Source organism: Bos javanicus, chromosome 3, assembly GCF_032452875.1.
Source record: "Bos javanicus breed banteng chromosome 3, ARS-OSU_banteng_1.0, whole genome shotgun sequence".
NCBI classification, from domain to species: domain Eukaryota; kingdom Metazoa; phylum Chordata; class Mammalia; order Artiodactyla; family Bovidae; genus Bos; species Bos javanicus.
The window spans coordinates 9457816-9483075 of NC_083870.1; the positions used below are offsets into that span (position 1 = coordinate 9457816).

Genomic DNA, 25260 nt, shown 5'->3' on the forward strand with positions numbered 1-25260 from the left:
GCCTGGGGTGGGGAGGTCTGCCACTGAGCTCAGGAAGTCAGAGCCACTTCAGGGTTCCATGGTCAGGGTTCTGGTCGGGAGTCTGGAAGAAAGAAGGGGAAATGAATAAGGTCAGAGGCAGGAAGGAGGGGACAGCTCAGAGATGTGGAGCCAGGAGGAAGGTTTAAGATGGGCTGGGAGGGGGAAGGTACTGTAAGCTTGGGGAAAGGACAGCAGAACAAGGGGAGGATTGGGGGTGGGGGGCACAAGATAGAGGAGCAGGTGGCCCCAGGGTAAAGAAGTAAGAGGAAAGCTGGAAAGAAAGGAGGAGACCCAGAAAGTCAGCAACTGGAAAGGAGGAGAACCGGTGAGAAGAATACAGGGCAGGATAAAACTAAACAAGGGGATTAAAGACCTACATGTAGGACCTAACGCTGTAGCTCCTAGAAGCAAACGCAGGGGGAAAACTTCATGACATTGGACTTGGCAATGATTTCTCACGTATGACACCAAAAGAACAAGTAACAAAAGCAGAAATAGACAAATGGGACTACATCAAACTTAAAGTCGCCTGGGCATCAAAGGACACAATCAGCAGACTGAAAGGGCAAGAATATTTGCAAATAAAGGGAGAGAATGTTTGCAAATAATATGGATGATAAAGGATTTATATCCAGAGTATTATGAAGAACTCCCACAGTTCAATTAAAAAAAAAAAAAAAACTTGACCAAGAAATGGGCAAAGGACTTAAAGACATTTTTCCAAAGATGATATACAAATGGTCAGCAAACATAAGAAAAGATGATCAACGTAACTAATCATCGGAGAAACGCAAATCAAAATCACAATGAGATGTAACCTCACACTTGTTAGGATGATTATTGTCACACACACACACACACCAGGGATAGGGAGACATTGGAACACTTTGCCCTATTGGTGGGATTGTAAAATAGTGCAACTGTTTTATGGAAAGAGTACGCAGTTTCCTTTAAAAATTAAAAATAGAAGTACCACATGATCTCACAATCCCACTTCTGTGTATATGTCCAAGAGAATCGAAATCAGGATCTTGAAGAGATGTCTCACCCCCATGCTCACTGTAGCATTATTCACAATAACCAAAATATGGACACAACCCAAACGCCCATCAAAAGATGCACGGATTAAAAAACGTGGCATATACTCACAATGGAATATTATTCAGCCTTAAAAGGGAAGAAAATCCTATCACCAGTGCTACAAGATGGAAGAACCTTGAGGACATTATGCTAAGTGAAATAAATCAGTTGCAAAATTACAAATATCCTATGATTCCACTTCTGTGATGCAGCTAAGTAGTTCACAGAAAGTAGAATGATGCTTCAGAGTCTGAGGCCAGGAGTATGGGAGGTATCACTAAAAAGTTACAGAGTTTCAGGTTTACAAGATGAAAAAGTTCCCGAGCTCTGTTTCACAACAACATGAATATACTTAACATTACTGAAGCATACACTTAAAATTTCTAATTTTATGTTATGTGTTTTTATCACAATAAAAAAATGTTTAATAATTAAAAGGACAGAGGACTAAGCAAGACTGGAGGAGCCACAGCTCCAAGAGAGATGGGCTATGGCTCTAAATCTCTCCCAGTTGTGAGGGGAACGTTGCAAGCCTTGGCCCTGCCAGCCCCTCCCTCCCAGGGCCCCTCTCCACCCTGGCTGCTTCCGGACGTGTGTGTGGAGGGGTGAGGGTGATAAGCACGCAGATTGCCCTTTGTAGAGTGGACTGGGGCATATGGAGCTCAGCACTGCTACCCAGCTCAGTCCTTCCCAGCCCCCAAACCCCACACAACAGGACCATAGCAGACCTCAGATCCTACCACCCTGACCACTAGAATCAGGGGGGCGTAGCTCCTTTGGCAACAGTCCCCCTGCCCAAGACAGCCCCTTCCTCCGGCTCTGTCATCAACACTCTCCACCTTGCTGTTCCCTGGCCCTTTTGGCAACTGTGCAAGGAAGACTGGGGAATGGGAATGTAATCAGCTCTCCATTCCACATCCTCCCCCAGCTCAAGGGCAGTTCAGAGATGGTCTGCAGAGGAGGATAGGGATAGCTTTTAGGGACCTGTGTTTGGGGCTTGGCTAAGGTTTGTTTGTCTCTGAGAGCAGAGGAGGTCAGGGAGAGGCAGCTGGAACGTGGCCCAGGAAGGGCTGAGGAAAGGGCTTCGCTGATCGCTCATCGTGGGCCCTGCGGACTTAACTTCCAGAAACAGAAGCACAGAGGCTCCTTCGCCATCACCGTCTCCCCTTCCTCGCCAGCCTGAGTTCTCCTGCCTGAAGCAGACCTTCACAGGGGTCAGGACTCGCCAGCCTTGCCCCGCCCCACCATGCAGAAAAGAGGCTCAACCTAGTAGCTCACTAACAGTAAGCTCTGAGGGTTGAGGGGTGTGAGATCATCACCATCTGATGCATGTACACACACAACCATAACACAAAACAGAGGAAGGTGAGTGCTGAAATTTAGGCGACAGCGTAGGAGGCCCTGAAGTCAGCACCTCCCAGTATGTGTTAATGCTGCAACTCCCCACTCCATGCTCCAGGAGTTCAGTGCCGGGTTCTCCACACCAGTCACAGCCCGGTTCCCCCTCTCCCTGGCCCCCACATTCCTTCATCCCTGATCACTTTACCCTTCCTTCCCCCAGCCCACTCCATCTGCTCCCAATCTGACCCCAGTCCCATTTCCACCTGCCCCACTGTCCTCCCCAACTCCAATCTGCACAGCAGCGTCTATTTACCCATCAAGTCAGTCCTCGCCCCAAAATCCACTTCTGCTCTCAAAGTTCCAGGCTCCGAAGATCTGCAATTCCAAGCATCCGGGGAAGGACTTCCTGCCCCGCTTCTGCCATCCCCAGCCCCACTGAGAATGATAGGCACAAAGAGTCCAAGGGGAGAAGTGGGTAAGAGGGAGGTCCAGGGATGCAGAGAGACACAGCACGAGACAGAACTAGAGGGAGGCTCTGGGAGGGGACTTGAGCCAGAGAGTGGGAGGGACACGCCCAGCCTTCCCAGCCCATGGTTCCCCCTTTACCTAGGAGGACCCTGTGAGGGGATCCAAACTGGCAGGACAGGGGGCCAGCGCTGACAGCCCCAGTCTCCTCTGGCTGCTCAGAGCTCATCCGTCTGCAAAGTTACTGACCAGCTTTCTAGACCTCTCCAGGGCAGCGTGGCATGGCTGTACAGGCTCCGGGCCAGATGAGAGGGGTACACATGTTGGGGATAGAGGGCCCAGGTGGAGGTGGTAAGCTTAGCCAGGTACTGGGGCCACCCACACTCACATGCACACACACACTCACAGACACACACCTGAGCTGGCCCAGCCCTATGTATATATATGGAGATACACACACACACCCCCAGCTCTCCATTGGCTGGCCCAGCCCCCCTTTCTCATCAATATTAAACAGTCAGGCCAGGCAGCCATTGGCAGAGAGATCTGGGAACCCCCCTGGGAGCTGGGGGCGGGGGCTGGCCCTGAGGGGGGCGGGGAGTGGGGGAGCAGGGACATCTGTTCTCCATGCATATTTCATAAGCAAGAAATGGAGAGCTGGGGAAGGGGTGGGGCTGGGGCGAGAGCCAGGGCAGGATCACAGATGAACCCCCTCAGTCTCTCACACCAGAGGCGGCAGGGACAGAGGCCCCTGGCAAGCCAGGTTAAACCATGGTCCCATTCTGAGTCCCAGCTGGACTATGATAGCCCCTTCCCCTGTCTCCTTTTCCCCGGGAAAAAGACTCCCCAAGGTACTAACAGGGAAGTCTAGAAAAGAGCAAGTGGACAGCACTAAAGCATGGAAGAGGACCCTAGAGTCCTTACCCTCACCAAGCTCTCATTCTTCGTAAGGCTGGCTCCCACCAGCCCCCTTGCCAGCCTACCTGGGACTACTGTTCAGGCCCCTGCCCTCATCACCCCCTGGGACTCACTGCACCCTCTTATCCCAGCCCCCAGCCTCCCACCTACCCCATCACCAGAGGAGGAGTGGGGTCAGATGCCTGATGCAGATCCTACGAAGAGTTTTTCTAGGCTGGCTGGCCCCATCGGACCCACTGGGAATTGGGGACTCTCAGGAGGAAAGAGGTGAGGCTAAAAGGAGCAGAGCACAGGAGTGCCGAGAGAGGAGGAACCGGGGTGGGAAGGACACTGGCGGAGGAGGGCAGGCACCTAGGCAGGCGGCAAGCATGCTGGGGTATCAGATGAGCCACGCAGAACACCAGCTATAAAACAATATGCAAATGGGCATTGATTGAGTTCACATCAATAGCTCAGCTGCCTCCAGTCTGGGTGTGCATGTGTGTGCGTATCTGAGGGGGTGTGTGTGTGATGCAGGGTGGCAGGAGCAAGGGAGCAAGGGAAGCACCACAGAGAGGCAGTAGGCTATGCTTCAGTACCTAAAGTTCTCTTACCCAATCAGCTGTTGAGTGTCTTCACTGAACCTTTGTGAAGATCCAGCAATGAACCGTGGCTGGCAAGACTCCCAGAGACTGTATGCTACAGAGAAGAAAGCTCTGTCGGCTGTGTGACTTTGGACAAGTAACTTAACCTCTTGAGCCTTAGTCATGTCCAATTCTTAGCGACCCTCTGGACTGTAGCCAGCCAGGCTCCTCTGTCCACAGAATTTTCCAGGTGAGAATGCTGGAGTGGGTTGTGATTTCCTTCTACAGGGGATCTTCCCAACCCAAGGATTGAACCCACATCTCTGGCATCCCCTGCATTGGCAAGTGGATTCTTTACCACTAGCACCACCTGGGAAACCCTCTTGAGCCTCAACCCTTCTTTTCTGTAAAATGGGGTTAACTATAGCTGCCGCTTAGGTTGCCAGGGAGATTAAGTAAGATAATGCATGTCATAGGCCTGGACCTTAGTAGGTGCACAGCCTACCTTCAGGCTTCTGGAAGCACCTGCCATTTCCCTGTTGCTGATCAACCTCTTCTGGGCTTTCTCCAGGGTAAGGCATTCCCAAAGGGGAGTCCTGTAATTCTTTCCCAAGCTCCCCCACCACCACCCCCACTCCCAGGTCTGGGAGGTGCCAAATCCCACCTGGGCAGGCCCAGACAGGTGCCCAGGCGCCAGCAGATGGGCTGAGCTGGAGGGGAAAGGAGGTTTGAGGAGGGGGGCTGGGGGGCAGGGGATCAGGTGGCATCTCAGCTCTTGCATCATCATTGCCATGGCGCTGATTAAAAACCAATCTCTACCTAATGAGCCCCCAGCAACAACAATCCTACCTCCCCCACCCTCCTGCCCTCCACCCCATCCAAGGAAATTGGGCGACTAAGAGATTCAGGAGAGAGTGTCATGGAGGAGAGGAAAGATACAGAACGAATGGGAAATGGAGAGGAGACAGAGGAAAGGAAGCGGGAGACATGGGGAGACACTGAGACAGAGAAAGGATGAGAAAGCAGCATCGTCAGGGCACAGACACGGGAAAGATGCAGAGGAGTGGGAAGACTCCTGATGGGGAGATGGAGGGGTAGGGGGGACAGAGACCAAAGAGAGAAGATGGAAGCAGAGCTGCCAGGCTGCCAAGGCTTTGTGAAAGACTCGGGGATGCAAGATATAGGGGGACAGAGATGTGGGGAGAGACATGAAAAGAGGAGACGGTTAGGGAGACACAGAGCTGGGTGAACTGCGGATGTGGAGAATAAACAGATATTCAGGGATGGACAGAAACTGATGCTGGGAAAGACTCTTGAGGGCCTCTGAGACAGCATGGAGATACACAGACACGAGGGAGGCAGAGCGCAGAGGGTTGTGAGGAAAGAAAAAAATGAGTGGAGACAGGGAGACAAGGCGGGGAGACAGGACAAACGGAGTGAAAGTGAGGACGTTACTGACACGGTGAGGCCTGGCTTCAAGGGTGAGACGGCGAGAACAGCAGAGCCTGGAAGGACCCGAGAGGCAGAAAGGAACCGTGGTAGGGTGGAGATGGGAGACAGAAACCAAATCCTGCTCCCAGCCTCCTGCCTTGTAGGCAGTTTGGCTCAGATACAGTGGCTCTGCAACCTCCATCCCTGGAGCACCCGCCCAGGCTGTGCCCAGCGTGAGTTGAGGGCTGAGGGCACAAACGGGCAAGAGAGTGCTCCAGGACCACCTCTGCCTCCTCTGCTGTCCTTCTAGGATCCTGCACTTTGGAGCCTCCAGCCCCAGTCTTCACTCAGAGATCAGTTTCTGTTCCTTGGGAGAGCAGCTAAGAAGAACATAAGCATGTGATAAAGAGGGTTTCCCAGGTGGCATTAGTGGTAAAGAACCCACCTGCCAATGCAGAAGACACAAGAGACACAGGTTCATCAATCCCTGGGTCGGGAAGATCTCCTGGAGGAGGGCACGGTGACCCACTCTGGTACTCTTGCCTGGAGAATCCCACGGGCAGAGGAGCCTGGCGGGCTACAGTTCACAGGGTCGCAGAGTTGGACAGGACTTAAGTGACTTAGCATGCACGCATGCGCGTGAGATGGTCATTGTGGTTTATTTGCTAATTCACATCCGACTCTTGCGACCCTGTGGACTGTAGCCCTCCAGGCTCCTCTGCCCGTGGGATTCTCCAGGCAAGAGTACCAGAGTGGGTCGCCGTGCCCTCCTCCAGGGGATCTTCCCGGCCCAGGGATCCAAGCGGGGTCTCCTGTGTTGCGGGTGGATTCTCTACCGGCTGAACCACCGTGGGGTGATGAGGAGCTAAAAACAAGCGGTGGTGGGCAGAGCTACTAATTCCACTGAGCTTGGGGCCGGCAGACCGGGTCCGAGTCCTGGTGACCTTGGGCACATCATTAACCTTGACTGAACCTACGTTGTCATCTGTGAAAGGGTGACAGTGTCACCTCCCTCACAGGGCTTTTGTGCCACTGCGCATGGGGAAGTGTTAGGCCCCCTAAGCCCTTAGGGCGTGCACTGTGACTCAAAGGTGGCAAGAAGCTTCTCTGCACATGTATACGAGGCGTGATGACTGAGGGAGGCTGGGGGGAGCTCGGAGGTCAGCCTGGGTTGCCAGCAGCCCCAGGCCCTGAGGGGGAGGAGAACCCTGGGAGTTGTTTAAGGGCCTTTGCTGTGTGGGGGGCAGGAGGATGGGGATGGGGGTGGGAGGGTCAATGTGGCTCTGTGGCTTCATTGCTGTTTTGCATTTTATAAGGCATTCACTTTTTTCAGATTGTTCCTCATCATCTCTTTTCATCACTGCAGTACAGGCCTGTGAGGTAGGTGGTGAGCGAGGAAGTGGGGGTGAGGTAGGGAAGACACAGGGGCAGGGGCCTGCTCCTTGAGGGTGGGGGTAGGGCCTGGAGGAGCTGGAAGCCATGGGTTTGGCAGGAGAGGGGGTGACATATGTGGGGAGCCCTGGGGACCCAACCAGGCAAGCAACTGGCAGGGAGAGCAGACGGCGTTAACCCTCGCTGTGCCACACCGCCGGACCCTTCCCCAGGAGTGGCTGGGGGGCGGGGCTGTTATCAGCTGTGCTCGGGGTCACAGGAGCCTCGGGCAGGAGCCGCTGTGTGCCTGGGAAGCGGCGGCTGTCTTGGATCTCCTTCCTTCCTTCCTTCCCTCCCTTGGCTGCTTCCAGGAGCTCTCCCTCTGTCTCCCTGTCTCCACCCCTGTGCCCCGAGGTGACAGCGGGTCTCTACCACCCTGGCGGACAGCAATCTGTCCCTTTCTCTGCCGCCAGCCCGCTGGAAGCCCCTGCGCCCTCTCTCACCCCCGACCCCCTAGGCCTTGTCGCCTTTGTCTTCCCTCCTCTCTGCTCACCTCTCCCCAGCTCCGAGCCCATCCTCAATCTCATTAGGGCTTCCTCCGACCACTGCCCACCCCCCGCCCCCCGCAGCCTCTCCTACCCCCTCCCCCATCCATCTGTCTCCCCCAAGCCCTCCTCTTTGTGTCCACCCATCTGTCACCACCAGCTCTGCGCCCACTCCCCCTGGCCACGCCTGCCCGCCCGGCCTCTCTCCCCTCAGGCTCAGCTCCCTCGCAGGCTCCCCGGCTCCTTCCCTCCTTCAGCCCAACGAGGACTGCCTACTGCCACTTGCCCTTCCCTTCTTTCTTTTCCCAGATATCCTTTCGGCTCTGTTGTTCCTTCTTTCCCTCCAGTTTCTCTAACTCCTCCTCAGCTGATGGGGGAAGAAAGAGGGGACTCTGGGGTCCCGGCCCGCAGCCCCTGAGCAGCCAGCCGGCCAGAGCCAGCGCTGGTAACATTTACTCACAGTTGCATCATCTCCTCAGGCCTCCTGAGGTGCCCCCTCCCCTTCTGCCTCCATGGCCTCTCCGGATGGGGACAGGGGCTCCAGCTGCCCCCTTCACCACAGCTAAGTGCAAGCCCCTCTACCTTCTGAGTGTGGGGCTCCGGAAGAAATCAGATCCCACCTGACCCTGACCTTCCAAGGCTCTCTGCTTCCCAAAGGTCACTTCAGCAAGCCCCACCAAGCTTGTTTTGAGTTGGGGAGGCTGAGTTTCAGGTTGGCTTTTCTACCAGCCCACACCACTACCCACAGTCATCTGTCCCTGTGTTAGAGGGCGATCAGCCCCCCACCCCTACCCAGGCCTCCCTCTCCCATGGGAGAACTTTCTAACCACCTTAGAAAGCTCGTGAATCAGCCAACCCTTCAAGCCCACCACTTGAGGGGTTTAAGATGAAAGGGAAAAGGGAAGAGAGGTGGCCAGAGCAGGGCAGGGCCTCAGATGACAGCCTGGTCTGACTGCACACAGATGAAAACACTGGGGCCCAGAGAGGGGAGTGCCCGTTCCAAAGTCATACACAGCATTGGAGGTATTTGAAACTCCTCCCTACAAGCCTGCCCAGAGCAAACCCTCCATCCTCTGAACTCAGGTAGAACCTGTTTATAGCACTGATTTTGCACGGAGCAAATGCTGCCTGGCCTGGTTATTTATCCCATGCTGCCATCAAGACTCTGGATCCCAAGTCTCTATGGGAAGTTGCCGTATCTCACACTCTTTTATGATGCTGGGACAGAGTGCCTTGCCCATTGTCAGGCTCAATAAATGTTTATTACCGCTGTAGCTGCCAGTGCAGATATAAGAAATGTCTCACACAGCTCTAATATGCTGTGGAGCCTTCAGCAAGCCACGTCACTCCTCTGAGCTGCCATTTCCCCATCTATCAAATGAGTTAGACCATAAACACAATTCCTAAGGTCTTAGTATATGGTCCCTGGAAGAAACAAAGTCCTTTTGAACAAGGTGGGATGTTGGTGCAGAACACTAGACTCTGGATGGGAATACCTCCTCCCAGGGTGCACCTCTGGGAGCAGTGACCCAGATGTGGGAAACAGGAGAGTAAACCCTCTACTCGGAGAAGCTGGGAAGAGAAACCAGGGAACAGCAAAGCCTTCGGTCTAGTCTCCAGGGACCAGGCGTCTCAGAGTGGAGACAGGACAGACTGGGTCCCGGAGTAGGGTAGTCAGTTACTCAACTGTGCACAAGGGTTGAGTGGAGGAGGCACAGTGTGAACTGGCAGTGGGTAGGATGCAGGGAGAGAAGGGAAGGAGGCAAGGTGCAGGGAGGGGATGACAAATTTTAGAAGGCACAGGACTGAGCAGGGCCTTGGACCGAGAGAGAAGAGGGAGGCTAAGGAGTTAAGTCTGTGGCCTTACGATGCTGCTGGTCAGTCCTGTGTGGTTTCCAGGACACAGAAGGAGCCAGGGGAGGAGTCAGACTGTGGTCTCAGAGAAGGGACCCCAGTGAGGGGTCATGCCCTTCCATAGACATGCCCCTTCCATGGAGCCCACAAACCCATGTTCTTTGGTTTTGTAAGTTTCAGGGAGAGGAGGGAGTGTGGGGTAGGCATAGTGTGGAAAGCAAAAGACAAGCTTCGCTGCAGATTCCTCCCCAGGTGGCAGGGACTGACATCCTGTATCCTTCTCTCCTGCCCACCCCGTCCCTTGATTCTTCCCAACCCTCTGCTTCCCTGTTCAGCCCCCTCACTGGTTCTCAGCCACTTCCCCACTTCCCGAAACTGCCAGCAGGATGAGGGAGCTTAGTGCTCTGTCCGCTGGGAGACCTGTTGGCCGAGGGAGGCGTGGAGTGGGCCCAGGCGATGGTGGCAGCTGTGCTCAGCTCCCGCCAGCACGGAGCAGCTTCTCCAGCTCAAACCGGGAGGGGTGTGGTGGAGGGAAAGCGGCGGGGTTTATTTCCCCCACAGCCCCAAACCCCAAACAGCCCCCTGAGGGAACTTGGGAGAGAAACCTCGAGAAAAATCACCTCCTCTCAGCAGGATTTGCAAAGGTAAATAGTTCTATCAGGAAACTACGAGGAGTGCTTAGGACTCTGAAAATGGCCAGTTCGTTTCCATCTCTGCTGTCTTCACGCACGTTGGAGACAGGCTCTTGGCCAACAGTGAGGGGAGAAGGCTGGCTTCAGGCGCCACTCCTGCAGGTTCGCTTCCACGCTCAGCTGATTCAGCCCCTTCCCAGCAACATCCAGCAGCTCTGCCATACTCCCGAATTCTGCCTGTGAGGACCCAGGGAATTCGAGTTCCTCCCTAGCACACAGAGATCCTTTCTAGAAGCCTGTAAGACTACTCATTTTGGTCTACAACATGCCCACTGACGGAGCCCAGACTGCTTAGCATGCCACCCAAGCGTCTTTGTGACCTGCCCCAGCCTCACTGCCTGTTTCTATGGCTCAGGCACACTGAACAACCTACAGTTCTCAAACGTGACCCATGCCTCTTCCTGGCTCTGTGCTTCCACACCTGGTGAGCTCTAAATCGCTGCCCAAGTGCCTCCTCTCTGCAGCTTTCTAAACACCATCACACTGCCCTGAACCCCTCCATGTGCTGCCAGAGCACTGTGGAGAGGCTGCGATTTCTCCATTTACTGCACCTAGCTGTGAGTGTTTCTCCCTTCACCCCAGATGTGAGTTACTCAAGGGTCAGGGCTGCCTGCTGTACTCCCTTCCTCTCTGTGCCCCAGCTTGGGTATCAGATAGGGAAAGAAATGTCTGTCAAACGCAGAGTCGCAAGAAACTGTTCACATCACTCTCACGAGAGGAAAACCAGGGGTCAGAAGGGAACTCTTCTGCTGGAGTGTCTGTGGTTTTTGACAGTCATACTCCTGGGGCCCTCTGGGGACTGAGAAGAGAGCACGGGAGGTTGCAATTCTACGTCTCTAATCTAGGGTCACAGAACAAAGGGGCTGGGGAAAAAAATAGGTAATGGTACGGGTTGTGTGGGGCAGTCTGTTTTAATGAAACTCGCTATTTATATATTTACATACACACACACATACACACACACAAAGAAAAAAAAGGAAACAAAAATAGATATTACAGCATAATAAAAATTACAACTGAGTACTGTGGGCTGGAGGTGGGATACCCACCCGGCAGCACACCCCCCTGATGTGCCATCTAAGGGCCTGGAGACGGGACAGCTGGAGGGAGACAGAAGGCTCAGCCCACAGATGGCCCTGTCCTCCTGAGGGCTTCCTTGTCATTTGTTCCTGGCATTCAACCCTTCATGTCCTTCCTGGTCAGGAAGGCAGAGGGGGGAGCAGGGAGCATGGGGAGGTACAAGCAGGAAGGAGAGAGAAAACAGACGCTGAAGAAGGGGAAGTTAGGGCAGGCAGCTCTGAACCACCATGGGGCAGGAGTCAGACAGGAGCAGGAGGCTTCTATTCGTCATCCCAGGATCAGGCAGGGGCAAGGAAGAAGGAACAGGGAAGAGCCGACAGGAAAGGGGAGATGCGGGCGGTGGGTGACTCGATTATCTCTCACGGTCTCTCTTGGGCAGTTCCGCTTTATGTCAACGTCAAGTCTGAGCCAGGCCCAGAGAGGTTCCATGACAATCTAGTGGTTTATGTCCCAGTGGGACAGATGATCTAGGAAGCGAACTGCAGAGCTGGAGGGAAAAGCTGGGGTCCTCTTCAGTAAGACACAGATCCTGGTTCCCGGGGAGTGATGAAAAGGACATCGGCTTTGGCATTGATGCAGTAGGTGACGATGAGAGAGAAGACAAGGATGCCGAAGCCCACTATCAGGGTGATAAACTGCAGGAGGGCGTGGGCAGGGGAGGAGAAAGGTGTTCTCAGAACTCCAGGCAGCTGTGGTAACTGCTCGGGGCGGGGAGGCAGGGCACTAGAATCCTGGAGCTGGCTCTAAGCACCAAGTACTGAACCATGACAGGCAACATCTCCCCAGTCTGGGGACTCAGCCTCCCCATTTGGAAAGAGGAGTAAAATACCTCTGTCCTTGCTTTTCATTTTTTACTTAGATTTTAAGCATCCTGAAGGCAGGGCCATGACCTTGATTCTCTGGTGGCCAATAACCTGATTGTGACCGGTGCTCAGTAGGCATTAGAGCAACGTTCTAGCTCTGGTAGGTGGGTGTGCCAGGCAGCAGTGGAGCTGGGGAAGGGCTCATACTGTCCCCTTGGGTCTCCACGGGTGCACACGGCCAGAATGAACACATACGCAAACTGTCTGTGGGGACAAGCTTCCTAACGGTGCATGCTGGCTGACCAGGGACAGATGTGCAGCAGGTTTTGGGGGCAAATGGGAGCTAGCAGGGTTAAGAGACAAGAGGCAATAGAGAGAGGTCAAAGAGACCTCTGCCACCCACCCTCCCCATCTCACCTCCAGCTCTTTGCTGGCTATCAGAAATATCCGGGCGCGGATGTCTTTCCAGCGGCTCTCGGTCCACGTCGAGTATTCGGTAGAGCCCCACTGCTTCAGTTCAAAGGCAGGGGACAAGGCCCTGGCCAGGCGTGCCGTGGAACGCACACACCGGGGGAGCCGGTCCGTCTCATTGGCGTTCAATGGGCCCTGAACCCAGGTGTACTCGTACAGCTGCACAGGACACAGGCCACAGCAAGGGGCTGACGCAGACCTCTCTCACCCACTCCCTTCACCGTTTGGTTAGTCTGTTTTGACCCAGGCTGCTGCCTCTTCAGTACTCGAGTTCAACGGGCTGCATCCCTCCACCTCTCCACCCCAATCCCTTGGATCCAAGCCTAGGAGATCCAGCAACCTTCCCAGTGGAAGGCGGGTACAGGGGGCCCTGGGGTCACCTCTGATGTCCACTATCACTCACATCCTTGTTTTCAGTGGGGACTTGACTCGGGTCCTGGCACTGCTCTCGGGTAAGGTCAATCACCTTGCCGGTCAAGTTGGCCAAGGCATACTGTACAACATAAGTGGCATTGGTGGGGCTGGAGACGGCGATGTAATGCTGAAGAGGCCCATCACCTGGGCGGAGACCACAAGGAAAGGGGGGATTCAGTGGGTGGCGGGGGGCGGTGGTGAGGCGCAGATGGGCAGGGCCAGAGAGAGCCCAAGATTGGCAGCAGCCAGAGAAGAGAAAGTCAAGAGAAGAGAATCCAACAAATTTCAGGAGGAGGAGAGGAAAACGGGGGGCAAGAAAATAGGAAAAAGAAAGAAGTCAAGATTAAGTCAAAATGATGACTTTTTCTGTATCCCTTCCCTTGGTTAAGGACTCCACCCCACGCCAGGTACTCACCCAGGTAGGACCTGAGGTCCGGCCTGAGGATAGACTGGAACCATGAGTTGTTGGCTCTAACCAGGAACCCATAGAGCAGGCGGGTAACCTAGGATGGGGATATGGGGGAGACTTGGAGCCCAAGCAAAGTTTTATTAGTAGAGATTTCCGTCATGGGGTAGGAACCAGATTGGCCAGACACTGGGGTAGGGAAAATGGTGGCTGGTGAGAAGACAGATGAGGCCCGCTGGGGGAACGCCCAGGGCATCAGCGGTCCTCACCCGCACGTCCAGGCCTGCTAGATGCCAAGGTGCGGGAGACCAGGAGGGGACCAGGATGAAGGATGCGGTAGCCCACTGTGTGCCAGGGAAGTCACTCAGTCGTGTCCAGGTCTTTGCGACCCCATGGACTGTAGCCCACCAGGCTTCTCCATCTGTGGAATTTTCCAGGCAAGAGTACTGGAGTGGGGTGCCATTTCCTTCTCCAGGGGATCTTCCCAACCCAGAGGTCCTCCATTGCAGGCAGACGCCTTACCGTCTGAGCCACCAGGGAAGACAGACAGAAAGGAACAGGGGCCCACTTGCTCCTACCGTGTGGGGATCAGCCTGTATGGTGTCATTGAAGCTGGCTCCTCCTGCGAGCTGGTATAGGGCGCGTGCCAGCACCGTGGCCACACCTGCCAGAGCCTGCGGGAGGAGAAGAGGGGCTGAGTGGCCCAGATCCCCTGACCCCCAACACGAACATGTAAGCCTCGTGCACTGTGGTCCCCGTGCTCCCCCCAGCCCGGGCGCTACCTTGGCAGTGTCTGTCACAAAGTTCAGGTCCTCTTCAGGGCTCTGCCCTGCAGGGTAGGTCACATTAATGTTCTCAGCAGTGTCGTAAATGCTTTGGTAATAGCTGCCATGAAAGCCAGAATGAGCCTTGGCTGCACTCAGCCAGGGCCCAGCCCTTTCCTCCCCCCACTGTCCCTCCTGTAGGAACTCGGGGGTCTCATTTTTCCTCATCCAAGGATGAGGGAAGAGAGAAAATCAGGGTCCCACATTGAAGAAGGAACAGAGGATGGGGAAGTATGAGCGCAGGTGGGAGTGCTTGAATACAAAGACTTGTGTGACCGACAAGACAGAAGAGGCAAATGAGACCAAAATGCAGAATCTGCGCCTTCCTGGGAGGTCCTAAAACATCAGCAACACTTCTGTGTCATTTGGGTCAGAGATACAGAAGGGTAGCTGAGAGCACGCATTATCAGAGCAGTCGTATGATCGTTTCAACGCACATTCATAGTGAAGGTGGCTGGGAGCAGAGGGTGTCGAGCAGGCTTGTCCACAGACATGTAACACTACACAAGGTCAAACCACCTCAGTACTCATTGGAGCCCCAAGGAGGCAGATCTCAGAAGAGAAGGTAGGAGGAGAGAGCTCCCAGCCTCTACCATCACTGAATAGCCTGCTCTACAAGGAATCAAGTCAATCACATGGTCAAGTCCAACGTGTGTTCAAATGATGGATCACCTCTCACCACACAGCAGTACAGAAGATAGGTTTGGAGAAGAGAGCTGATCTTACGTACTGGAACTGTCACCACCCCAAATAAATGAGAAGGTGCTACTGAGCACAGGCTGGAGAATCAGAGCTTATGCATTTTGACTCAGAAACTCACTTGGGGGTTTCCCTGGTGGCTCAGTGGTCAAGAACCTGCCTGCCAATGCAGGAGACATGGACTTGATCCCTGGTCCAGGAAGATACCACATACCATCACCAACTAAGCCCCTGCACCACAACTACTGAGCCTGTGCTCTAGAGCCCAGGAGCCCCAGCTACTGAAGACCACACACCACAGCTACTGAAGCCCTTGAGCCCGTGCTCCACAAGACAATGAAAAGCCCATGCACTGCAACTAGAGCGGTCCCCACTCGCTACAGCTAGAGAAAAGCCTGCAGAGCAACAGAGACCCAGTACCACCAAAAAAAAAAAAAAGTAAGTTAAAAAAAAAAAGAAACTCACTTGGCCTGTTGGAAGAAGGGAAGGGAGGCTGGGGGCCTAGCAATCCAGCCTGAGTAAAATCCCATTGCCCTAGGCATCGAGTTAGGGGCAGTTTAGGGGTGTCAGGACTGGCAGAAAAGTGACTAGCATGGCCTTGCCCCGTATCTCTGGAGCCCCCTCAGCTGCAGGAACATTTTCACACCCACACTGAACCACACGCAGTTGCCACACAGTAAGAACATGTGACATTTCAGGGTGAGTACCGTCTGTGTCCCCGGCGGGCCAGCCCCGGGCAGGGACAGCTCCATGTCCTCCGGCCACGGGCTCCCCATCACCACTGTACTGTGCATTTGTAACGATGCCCTCTGCTGGCAGCCCTGGGGAACTCGGGCCCCCGGAAAGCGTGGAGAGGTGGAACCACGGGTGAGGAGTACCGAGCTACAAAGGGACTCAGCTGAGGACTATTTTCTAAAATGAACATCTCATCCAACAAGAGGGTCGTGTGAGATGAGAACAGGACACTGAACAAAGAATACAGATTGACCTGTGGTTCTGGAGAGGATGGCATGGGGACAGGGGCGGGCAGAGGCTCCTCTTGACAAAGGGACACTGTCCCTCTGCGGGCCTCAGACTGCAGAACAGACCCTCTTCAGGAATGACAAGGAGGCGGGCTGGGCAATGCTTACAGGTTATGGAAGGAATCAGAGTGGTCAGCAAGAACAACGCCAGAGACGTTTCGCGCTCGAAGAAATCGCTGCAGAGAAGACGGTGGCAGAGGCTGGGACTGATTCAGCCTCCTGAGGACGACGGTGGGGACACCAGCGCCACTCTGCTCCAGGGTGCTCAGGAGCGCCTCCACCTGGGAGAGGAGGGGCATGAGCTGACGGAGGCTGCGAGGGGAGGAAGCAGGAGGTCCCTCAGTCCTGAAATGCTCCCCAACTTTCAAAGCAGCCCTAAATCCGCCTGGATCTAAATCCTGCAAGCCTTTTGGGATCAAGCCTCTCTGGATTTTCCTGCAGTGTCTACTATCCTGTTTAAATCACCACACAAAGAAGGAAGAGATCTGTGGTTGTTTTTTTTTTTCTTTTCCATATTTATAGGTAAACCCAACTGTCCTCAGGACATTGTCTTAGCCGATGTCTTACTAATTATTTACTGTGCAGAACTGGAGGAGCAAAAAATAATACAAAACAGTGCTGCGTGCCATACCAGTAGTCCAGTCTAGGCTGTAAGAGGAAGGGGTGATAGTGAAGCTGGGCTGGCAGGAAGAGGACCTCAGGGATAAAACAGAGCTATAGCTGTACTTTGAGGGAGGGAGGGTCTTGAACAAGGAGTGAGGGAAGTAGAAAACAGTTTGGGTAGGGAGTCTGACACAGCCAGGAATAGGGCAGGGTAAGCAGGACAGCCGGGTCCCTGGGGTAGCAGGGAAGAAAGGAGACACTCACACCCTGTCCTAAGTGGGCAATGATAGCTCGCTAGGTACCGGATGATCAGAGAACTACCCATCCCAGGGAACGGTGACAAGAGCTGAGCTTATGGTTTTCCCAGGGAACTGGAACAGGTGGAGAGTTCACCCTTTTAGTCAACACCCAACCTAAGGTCCTGTCTCACACGCCCTGGAGGCCGGTGGGGATAAGGCCAGGGCAAGCCCATATTTTGAGCTGCTGAAACAGGAAGTGAGGGGGAGAGATGCTCAGGTTACCTGGTTTAGTACAGTTTCATTTTTCTGAGACATGGGGTCGGTGTGCATCCAAAGCTCTAGTGAGTTTCTTAAGGCCACCTGGAGGTAAGATGAAGGAGCAACGTTTATAATTAGTCTCCTCTTCTGGCCCATACCAGGAAGAAAGGAGTGGGAGCAGAGGTCAAGGGAAGAGGCGGCAGCACCTTCAGTGAGGATGAGGGAATAGCTGAGGGAAAGCTTTGAGGAGGCAAGGAAGAGGGGGGGAGGAGACATGCCACACCTGTCCCAGCTCCACAAACGAGTCAATGTTTTCTAGCTGCACAGGAAACTTGCCATTCTCCATGTCGTAGACCATTCTCGAGCTGCCAATGTAGTCAAAAGTTTCCTGAGGGGCACAGACGAGTGGGAAAAGGAACAGAGATCCCAAAGCATGAGGGCAGCCTCAGTGACCCAGGGCCAGATCCTCAGAGCCCTAGGCACAAAGGCTACTACTGTCTGCGTTATCTCAACTGCTGGCTAGCCGAGTCACATGACCCTGCCCTCCTCCCGACCCCGCCTCCCAGCTGCGGCGAGGCCTCACATGTGTGTGTCATAGGACTTCCTGAGCCCAGACATGGGGAGAGCAACAGTGCATAGGCCCAAGGCAGACACCAGCTGTTATGTGCCTGCTTCTTGCTTCTCCCCTCACCTCCACCCACTCAGCTACAGTTGCTGGTTCCCCTACTCCGTGGCCAGGCTGTGGTGGCGGTAGGGAGAAGCAGGAGCCTCAGGGCTCCTAGGTGAAGGAGGCAGGGGAAGGGTGCACAGAATAAAATAAATAGACTGCACCAGTGGGGGAGTGAGGTAGTCGGCAGTTTAGCAATTCTGGGTCAGGGTGAAAATGCTTCCTGTGATGAGGGAGCCTGAAGGGGAGACACGTAGACTTTCCAGAAGCTGAATAGCAACTGGGCCAAGCGCTGAGATCTTCCCCACACCACAGCCCCTCCCACCTTTACCACCTGCTTCTTCCCACCATCCCACCCCAGCGAAAGAGCCCTCACCCCTTGGAAGAAGACAAACATGACGTTGCGGGGCAGGGTGGCCGCATCAGGTGCCTTCTGCAGGGCTTCAGCTGCGGCCAGCTGCGTGATGAAGGAGGCGACGGCGCTTTCAGCCCCTGGGGCCACGTTCCAGAAAAAAGAACGGCTGTCCAGCTGGATGCAGCAGACAAGGCAGAGGGGGTGCACTTTGAAAATAGAAACTCGGGCCAGATCCTAGTCCCCCCTTCCCCTGCTCTGGCCAAGAAAACATCCATATCCTGGGGCAATGGCTAGACACCCACAGTCCAGATCCTGCTCTGTCTGAGGCTCCCCACAGTAGCAACCTAGAGGCCTGACAAGCCTGTCCTCTCTGTGGCAGTCCTGCCCACCCTGATCGGGCCAACACTCACTCGAGTGGCAGCCACCACCACCCTGTCGTCGGGCTCCAGTGTTCCAGATGTGTTTATAGGCTTCAGCAGGCTCCACACGTTGTAGTCGGACAGGGGGTCGCAGACGATTTCTGAACAGGACACAGGGAGAAGGCGGCTACGGAGGCGGCCTCTGACCAGGGCCCACGGACTCTGCGAGTCACTTCTCCGGCTCCGTTCTTCCACGTTGCTTTCTCTGCCGCTGGAGACAACCTACCTCGATCTGTGTGGAACCGGTCCCGCTTCTTCCGCCCTATGCTTCCTGCTCTGCCCAGCGCCCCCTGCTGGGCCCACCCTGCCCCTACAGCGGTCTCAGCCACGCTCGCTGGCCGCCTCTCCAGTGCTCCCTGCTCTGCCCAGAGCCCCCTGCTGGGCCCACCCTGCCCCTACAGTGGTCTCAGCCATGTTCTCTGGCCGCCCCTTCTGCCCACCTGATGTTCCCTGCTCTGACCAGCGCCCCCTTCTGGGTCCACCCTGCCCCTACAGTGGTCTCAGCCACGCTCGCTGGCAGCCCCTTCAGCCCACCCCGGGCAGCCAGCTCGCCCTGACGTGCCCCACCTGGGCTGATGCTGAATGAACTCTGGATGAGGCTGCGCCGCATGCAGGTGACGGTGCTGACGACAGCGTGCATGTGTGAGAAGAGCTGCATGGCGCACAGCGGGAAGGCCGGCGCTGAGCCGTTCGGACTCAGGTTGTGATCTCGGTAGCACTACATGGGGAGGAGGACCCTGGTGAGGCTGGAGCTGTAGCGTCCCTCCCACACCCAACAAAAGGAGGAGGGCCCGGCTCCATCCTTCAGCCGCTCCCACATCTGTCCCTGAGCTACAGGACTGTACCCTGTCTGGTACAACCACAGGGGCTATAAGGTCAAAAAGAACAAGTCACCAAGAGGTGCCAAGGGTCACAGACTCAACGACTTAGCTGGGGCTGATGAAATTACCCTATACCAAATGGCCTGGTTCAATATGGAGCTTTGGTCACTGTTTCTAATGTGATTTGCTGTAAACAGCACCAAACTGGGAGATGAAAAAAGCAAATTCAAGACAGCCTGGACATCAACTCACCATTAAACTTTTGCACAAACCTCTTAACTGCTCTGTGTATAAAAATTAGAGAATATTAGCTTAGAATTAGAGAACACTAGAGCTAAAAAGAACTTCAGAAATTACTAAACTGAATCTCTCAATTCCTAGTCCAATGCTCTTACCATACCGTGTTCTTAGTCATGGCTCTACAACTTATCTCATATTGAACATTCTTTATGTTTTGTTCTAGTCTAAAAGCCTTTAATGTTATACTTTAAGGCAGAAGAGAAATAGGAGAGGGGAATATGAAAAAAATAAACCTCTTGGCTCTTCTTGGAGCAACGGCCTTTCAGAGGGTAGACTAGTACAATGAGGCTCCCTCCAAACAGGAGGAGAGCCTGACAAATAATTCTAAGTAAGAAGTGCTAAGAGCTGGCAGAGTCATTACCTGCTTAATGACATTAGTTTCATTTTCATCTTCAAGAAGAAAGATGGGGAAACTGAAGTCTTCATAAGCCAAGCCGTCGCCCACCTTGTTCCACTGAAAGGCTCTGCAGTGAGCAAACTGTGACCCATAAGAGTTGGAGTAAATACCTGAAAGGGAGGACAGGGGATAGGATGTTGGGACACCAAGCACTTAGAAACCAGGTAAGGGAGGACGGCTAGGATATCACAGGTTTGGGACTAAGAGTTCCAGAGGGAGTGACTCAAAAAGAAGCAAGCATCAACTTCTCATCACCTACAGTAAAACAGACTGTATCAGGGACCCCTAGGATAGCCAGTTGGGGATCTGAACATGTGACAGAAAGGGAGAATGGAAGGTAAACAGGATAGGGGAGCAGGAGACAGAAGAGATGAGTGGCAAAGACAAAGAAATCCTGTTTGGCAGTTGCTCACCATACACACAAACACATACTCCTTCACAACCTCCAACCCCCAGAGAACGAAGCAACGATGAGCTCTGGGTGACAGCAGTCTGCCCTGACCCACTGGGGCTCTTACCAAACCCATCATTGGGACACTGCACACTGGGAGAGAAGCCTGAGGCAGGACTGGGCTTGGCTAAAGACACTGCAAGACCAGCAATTCGGCCGGATCTCCCCTTCAGCTTCTCCATCACATCCCTGGAATGGGGCAACAATGCCATGAACGAAGGGAGGGAGATTATCAGGCAGCCTGACATCCTGCCCTCTAGGGTAGAAACAAATGCAGAATTAGGGGAATCACCACTGCTGACTCATTTCTTGTCTTTTTGGTCTTTTAGCTTCTGAACGAAAACTATGACCTAATCTGAGCTCAAGGCTTCATCTCATCTACCCCTCTCTGTACATCCCTTTCCTTCCTGGGGTCCTTAAACACCTAGAGTTCTACTTACAAGGTCACCGAGACTCCTTTTGATGGCTCATCTTTTGCTCTGAGCACCAACCCACCCCCTGCCTGGCGGGACCAGGGAAGCTGAGGGCAGTTTACACTCAAAAGCTGGAAGACTGTTCCCTGACTCTCCCCTTCTCTGGATGCATTTCCCCAGCAGGAACACCGAGTTCTTACCTGGTAAAGAGTGTGCCCTCTAGCAGAACCACGTAAGGGGGGTTAGGGCCATCAGTCAACACCCACTGCAGGTCCTCTTCCTTCTCTACTACGTGGATAACCCCTGTGTCCCCACTAATGGAAGCTGCCAGGATAGAATGAGTCAAATTAAAGCATCCACAGCTAAAAATTCTGACTTTGCCTCACTGATTCTGCAGATTATTCACCACCCCCACCCCCACCCCGCCCCGCCCCACCTCCAAAATGTCACAAGACGTTGGGTTAATGCAGCCAACTCTAGAGTGAAACTGAAGGGCAGAACTGCCCTGGTTCCATCTGAAGATTACTAGGAAAGAATGGAGGACAAAAGAGCTCAGAAGTCTTACTACAGGCCTTACTTGTTAAATGTCAGAAAGGCTCTATGATCTTCATTTTCTTGTCCTCTTCCCTCAACCTCACTAAGGCTTATATACGAGATTCTGTAGCAGTAGACACCAAAGTTTTTAAATATGTGTTTTCTCCAGAAAATGACAGGCTCTAGACATCAAGCTTGGCGTTCCAGCACTAAATCTTCCTTTGTGCAGATTTCCGTGCCCTCATAGCCTCCATGGATCTCCATTCCTTTGCCCTATTTGGGTAAGACTTCACTTGCTTTTGGTCAGTTTTGGGTAAGGTTAAATCAAGAGGTTCAAGGAGATCTGTAGAACAGAACTTCCCAAATGATGGTCCTCAAAGAGATTAGATGTGCTGATATTAAAAGTCCTCTCATTTCTGGGGACCAAACATCTCCAAAGAGCTTGGCTGTTCACCCCAGGCCAGGAGCAGACACATATATTACCCCAGGATGCTTTATGGATAACTTGGAAGTATCTCATATTATAGGGAAAGAGTTAAAGAAAAGGAAAGGAAAGAAAGCTATAGATTACCCCTTTTGAGCACCTTTAAAAGGGTCCAATTGAAACAGAGCATTAGAAACAGAAAATCAAATCTAGGTCTTTTACTCCAAATTTAAGAGGGTGTAGCTTGCTCAGGATGGACAGATATGAAGTAAGATTTAGAAATAAGTAGGCTGAAAAGGAAACAAGATCCTAATGAGGAAGTGGCCAGAGACCAGCCCCTCCCCTCTTGCCTCTCCATATTGGCTCCAGGCTTTATCTCTACAGGCTACTGCTTTGCTTCCCACAGGGCTGCTCTAAGGACATGTAGCAGAACGACTCAGTCCCAGAGGGGATATTGTAGAGCTCAGCTTCAGGAGGATGGGAGCCTCGCTTTTTGCACTAAAGTGGAGTTCCAGCAAGACCATCAGTACAGTCTGATCTCAGTCCACACTGGACCTGGCTCCCTTCTCCTCACAAGCCTAATTTAAGAACAAGGTCCAACAAAAATTTTAACTGGAGCTGTTTGGAACCAGTTAACGCACTCCCAGTACTTGCTGTAACAAGGACATGGATAATTAACACAGGATATAGCCAGGGGATGGGTGGGTAGAAAAACAGTAATTGCCACCTTGAGCAAGTCCTTCACTTCCAGTGTCTAGTTTTTTACAACCAAATGAGGTTTCAGACAATTACAAAGTACTGCTGAGACGGCACTTAGCATCACCAATAAACATCTATTAAAGGTGCTCTGACTTTCAGCTTTGTGCACTTATATTCTAACCATTTTTACGAGAATGAACAGATTCAGAGGGAACCAATTTGATGAAGAAGCCAAGATCTGACTCTGAGTTTCCTGCTTCCCTGTAAAAAACTACATTCTACCAAAGCTACTTTCCAACAAACAAAATCTGAAGACAACAGGTTAAGTAGCAAGGAACTGGAAAATTCGGCCTTTTGATTACAACTTTTTTCCCTCATAGTTTTATAACCATATCACGTTGACATGGGACACATTTACAAAACACAAAGACAAATTTAAGTGCTTTATTATTTCCTCTTGCAACTATTTGGCTTTCTCAATGTCTTCTTCTTCAAAGGGTTCACTGCCTTAAAGAAGCTCATTTTGGTTCCAAAAAGAGCATTCAGAGTGCAGATGATGACTGGACTTCATAGAGTATGAGGCTTCTTCTCCTAAGAAAGAGTATGGCTTTCTACCTAACTTACTGGGTGGTTAAGAGTTCTAGATTAGAACTTAGACCACCAAATCCAAGCTTCATCACTGACCAGCAGGACAATCTTGGAAGTTACTCACTTCTCTAAGTCTCTGTTTCATATTGGTAAGATGCGGGGTAATAACAGGGGCTACTTCATGAGGTTGTTGTGATGGTTAAATGATATGCACACATAAGAAGTTTAGTATGTAGTATTTCCTCATTGTTTGTTCTTATTAATTACCTCGCCTGGTTTGACCAATGGTTCTCTACCACCTACTACCCTCATCGCCTAGTTTGTGTTGAGGTTACCTACAAGACTTGAATCATTACACCCAGGGCACAGACTGAAATGTCAACAGCCACGAACACAGTTCCCAATCTCAACTTACACTGGCAGCCAATCTGATGAGTAGCATTAAGCAGACGGACACAAGGAGCTGTTTTATTTAAGGGGATGTAGATCTTCCTCTCCACTGAGTTTCCTTCACACAAACCTGATCAGAAGATAAAAAATGTAAGAAGAAATTGGAAGACATTGGTGCTAGCCTGTCATACCACAACTAGGTTGAACAGTTTTGGGTATATCATACTTCCCAAAATGGGACTGATGTCTACCCTTCTCACCTCCTAGGAACATTACTGGAATAAATAAATGCACTCAGCTATGTACCACAGAGGGTTGCTACAAATCATAAAGCGACTGACACTGAAGCTTAAAGAGAAAACACTTGATTCATCAAAGCAAAGGCATTTAACAGATGTACCTGCTTCTGGTTGCATACTCAACCACACTTTCATTTTTCTACTCTGTATATACATCACTAATTAGTTAATAAACTGGTGCCAGTCTAAGAATATAGATTACAACAACAACAAAAGTCTCCCTGAGACATTTTCCCAGGAAATCTGAACAGAACTGGGAGAAAACTTATGCCATATACCCTGTCAGTTAATTTAATATTAGTAAGTAATTTGTGTGTGCCCACAGTGTGGGGCAGCTAGTTTTCCCTTTGTTGTTGTTGTTTAGTCACTAAGTCCAGTGCCACTCTTTTGTGACCCCATGGACTGTAGTCCCCCAGGATCCTCTGCCCATGGGATTTCCTAGGCAAGAATACTGGAGTGGGTTGCCATTTCCTTCCCCAGGGATCTTTACCGACCCAGAGATCTAATCAGCGTCTCCTGCATTAACAGGCGGATTCATCACCACTGAGCCACCAGGGAAGCCCAGTTTCTCCTTTGGAGATCTTTAAAACAAACAATTTCAATTTGGGGGAAGGTATCATCATGTCTATAAACAGGCATGTTTGCATTTTAGGCCCTCATATACCAGAAAGTAAATGCGTGTAGGCAAACACCTGTGCACATTATAAATGCCTAAAGTTCCTTGAGTCATTATTTCACAGCATAAACAGTTAAGAGAACTAATATCTTACCTTAGTCTCACTTTATTAATGGGACAAACGGAGGTGAAGCACAGGGACGCGGGTTTACGATGGAATAAAACGAGAAAGAAATAAGGCATCTACCTTCCTTAGCGCCGCAATGCACCCACAGAACCAGGCGCTTTCATCTTAAAAGTCTAAACGCATTGGAAAGAAAGCTGAACTCTTAACACTTGTCCTTTCTGATTTTGAGTGGGGTGGCTGGGCCGTGGGGGAAACGATGTATCCGGACAAAGTGGGAGAGAGTTGAGCTGGAAGTTCAAGAAGACGCCTGGAAGAGGAAATCGGGAGACTTGACCTGCCGCGGGGGAGAAGGGACCCTCAGGTCCAGGCAAAGGGGGAACTTTTGTCGTAGGAACGAAAAAGAGAGGATTTACAGGGTGGGGGGACGGAGGGGCTGCGGGGACCAGATGGGAGACGGCAGCGCTCGCGGCTGAGCAGATCCGGAGGGTTCTCCTTACAGACTGGAGCTCACGGGCAGGGGAGGCCTCACCTGCCAGTAGGACGCAGAAAGACAGAAGGCGAAGAAGACTCCTACTTCCCGGGTCGGCCACACAGCCGCCCCCAGCGGTGGCCATCTTGCCTCTCAGCTGAGCGGAAGCCTCAATTCCCACCTTCTCCGGC

The 25260-nt window shown here is 52.5% G+C and overlaps 1 protein-coding gene across 3 annotated transcripts; it reads right to left on the reverse strand.

Annotated features, from left to right (window-relative positions):
* On the reverse strand, positions 1 to 25214 carry NCSTN (nicastrin). 3 transcript variants are annotated; one of them, XM_061401606.1, is made up of 17 exons: positions 25130 to 25214; positions 23584 to 23688; positions 21124 to 21247; positions 20578 to 20699; positions 20024 to 20169; positions 19109 to 19259; positions 18533 to 18642; positions 18144 to 18296; positions 17384 to 17488; positions 17125 to 17202; positions 16109 to 16281; positions 14238 to 14340; positions 14034 to 14129; positions 13465 to 13552; positions 13039 to 13193; positions 12582 to 12794; positions 1 to 82 (listed from the first exon to the last, which is right to left on the reverse strand). In XM_061401606.1, the coding sequence occupies exons 1-17, from the start codon at positions 25212 to 25214 to the stop codon at positions 38 to 40; spliced, it is 2052 nt and encodes a 683-aa protein (XP_061257590.1). In that variant the 3' UTR covers positions 1 to 37. The 3 variants fall into 3 exon arrangements, with proteins under 3 accessions (XP_061257590.1, XP_061257570.1, XP_061257580.1); XM_061401586.1 differs by lacking the exon at positions 1 to 82 and adding an exon at positions 10116 to 10458; XM_061401596.1 differs by lacking the exon at positions 1 to 82 and adding an exon at positions 11174 to 11996.
* Positions 25215 to 25260: the final 46 nt, after the last annotated feature.

Coding starts and splice junctions, on each gene's coding strand:
- NCSTN (XM_061401586.1), bottom strand. CDS start 25,214: ATGGCCACCGCTGGGGGCGGCTGTGTGGCCGACCCGGGAAGTAGGAGT. Junction 21,248..23,583: donor TCATCAGATTGGCTGCCAGT/GTAAGTTGAGAT, acceptor CTATCCTGGCAG/CTTCCATTAGTGGGGACACA. Junction 19,260..20,023: donor AAACTAATGTCATTAAGCAG/GTAATGACTCTG, acceptor CTCCCCATGTAG/TGCTACCGAGATCACAACCT.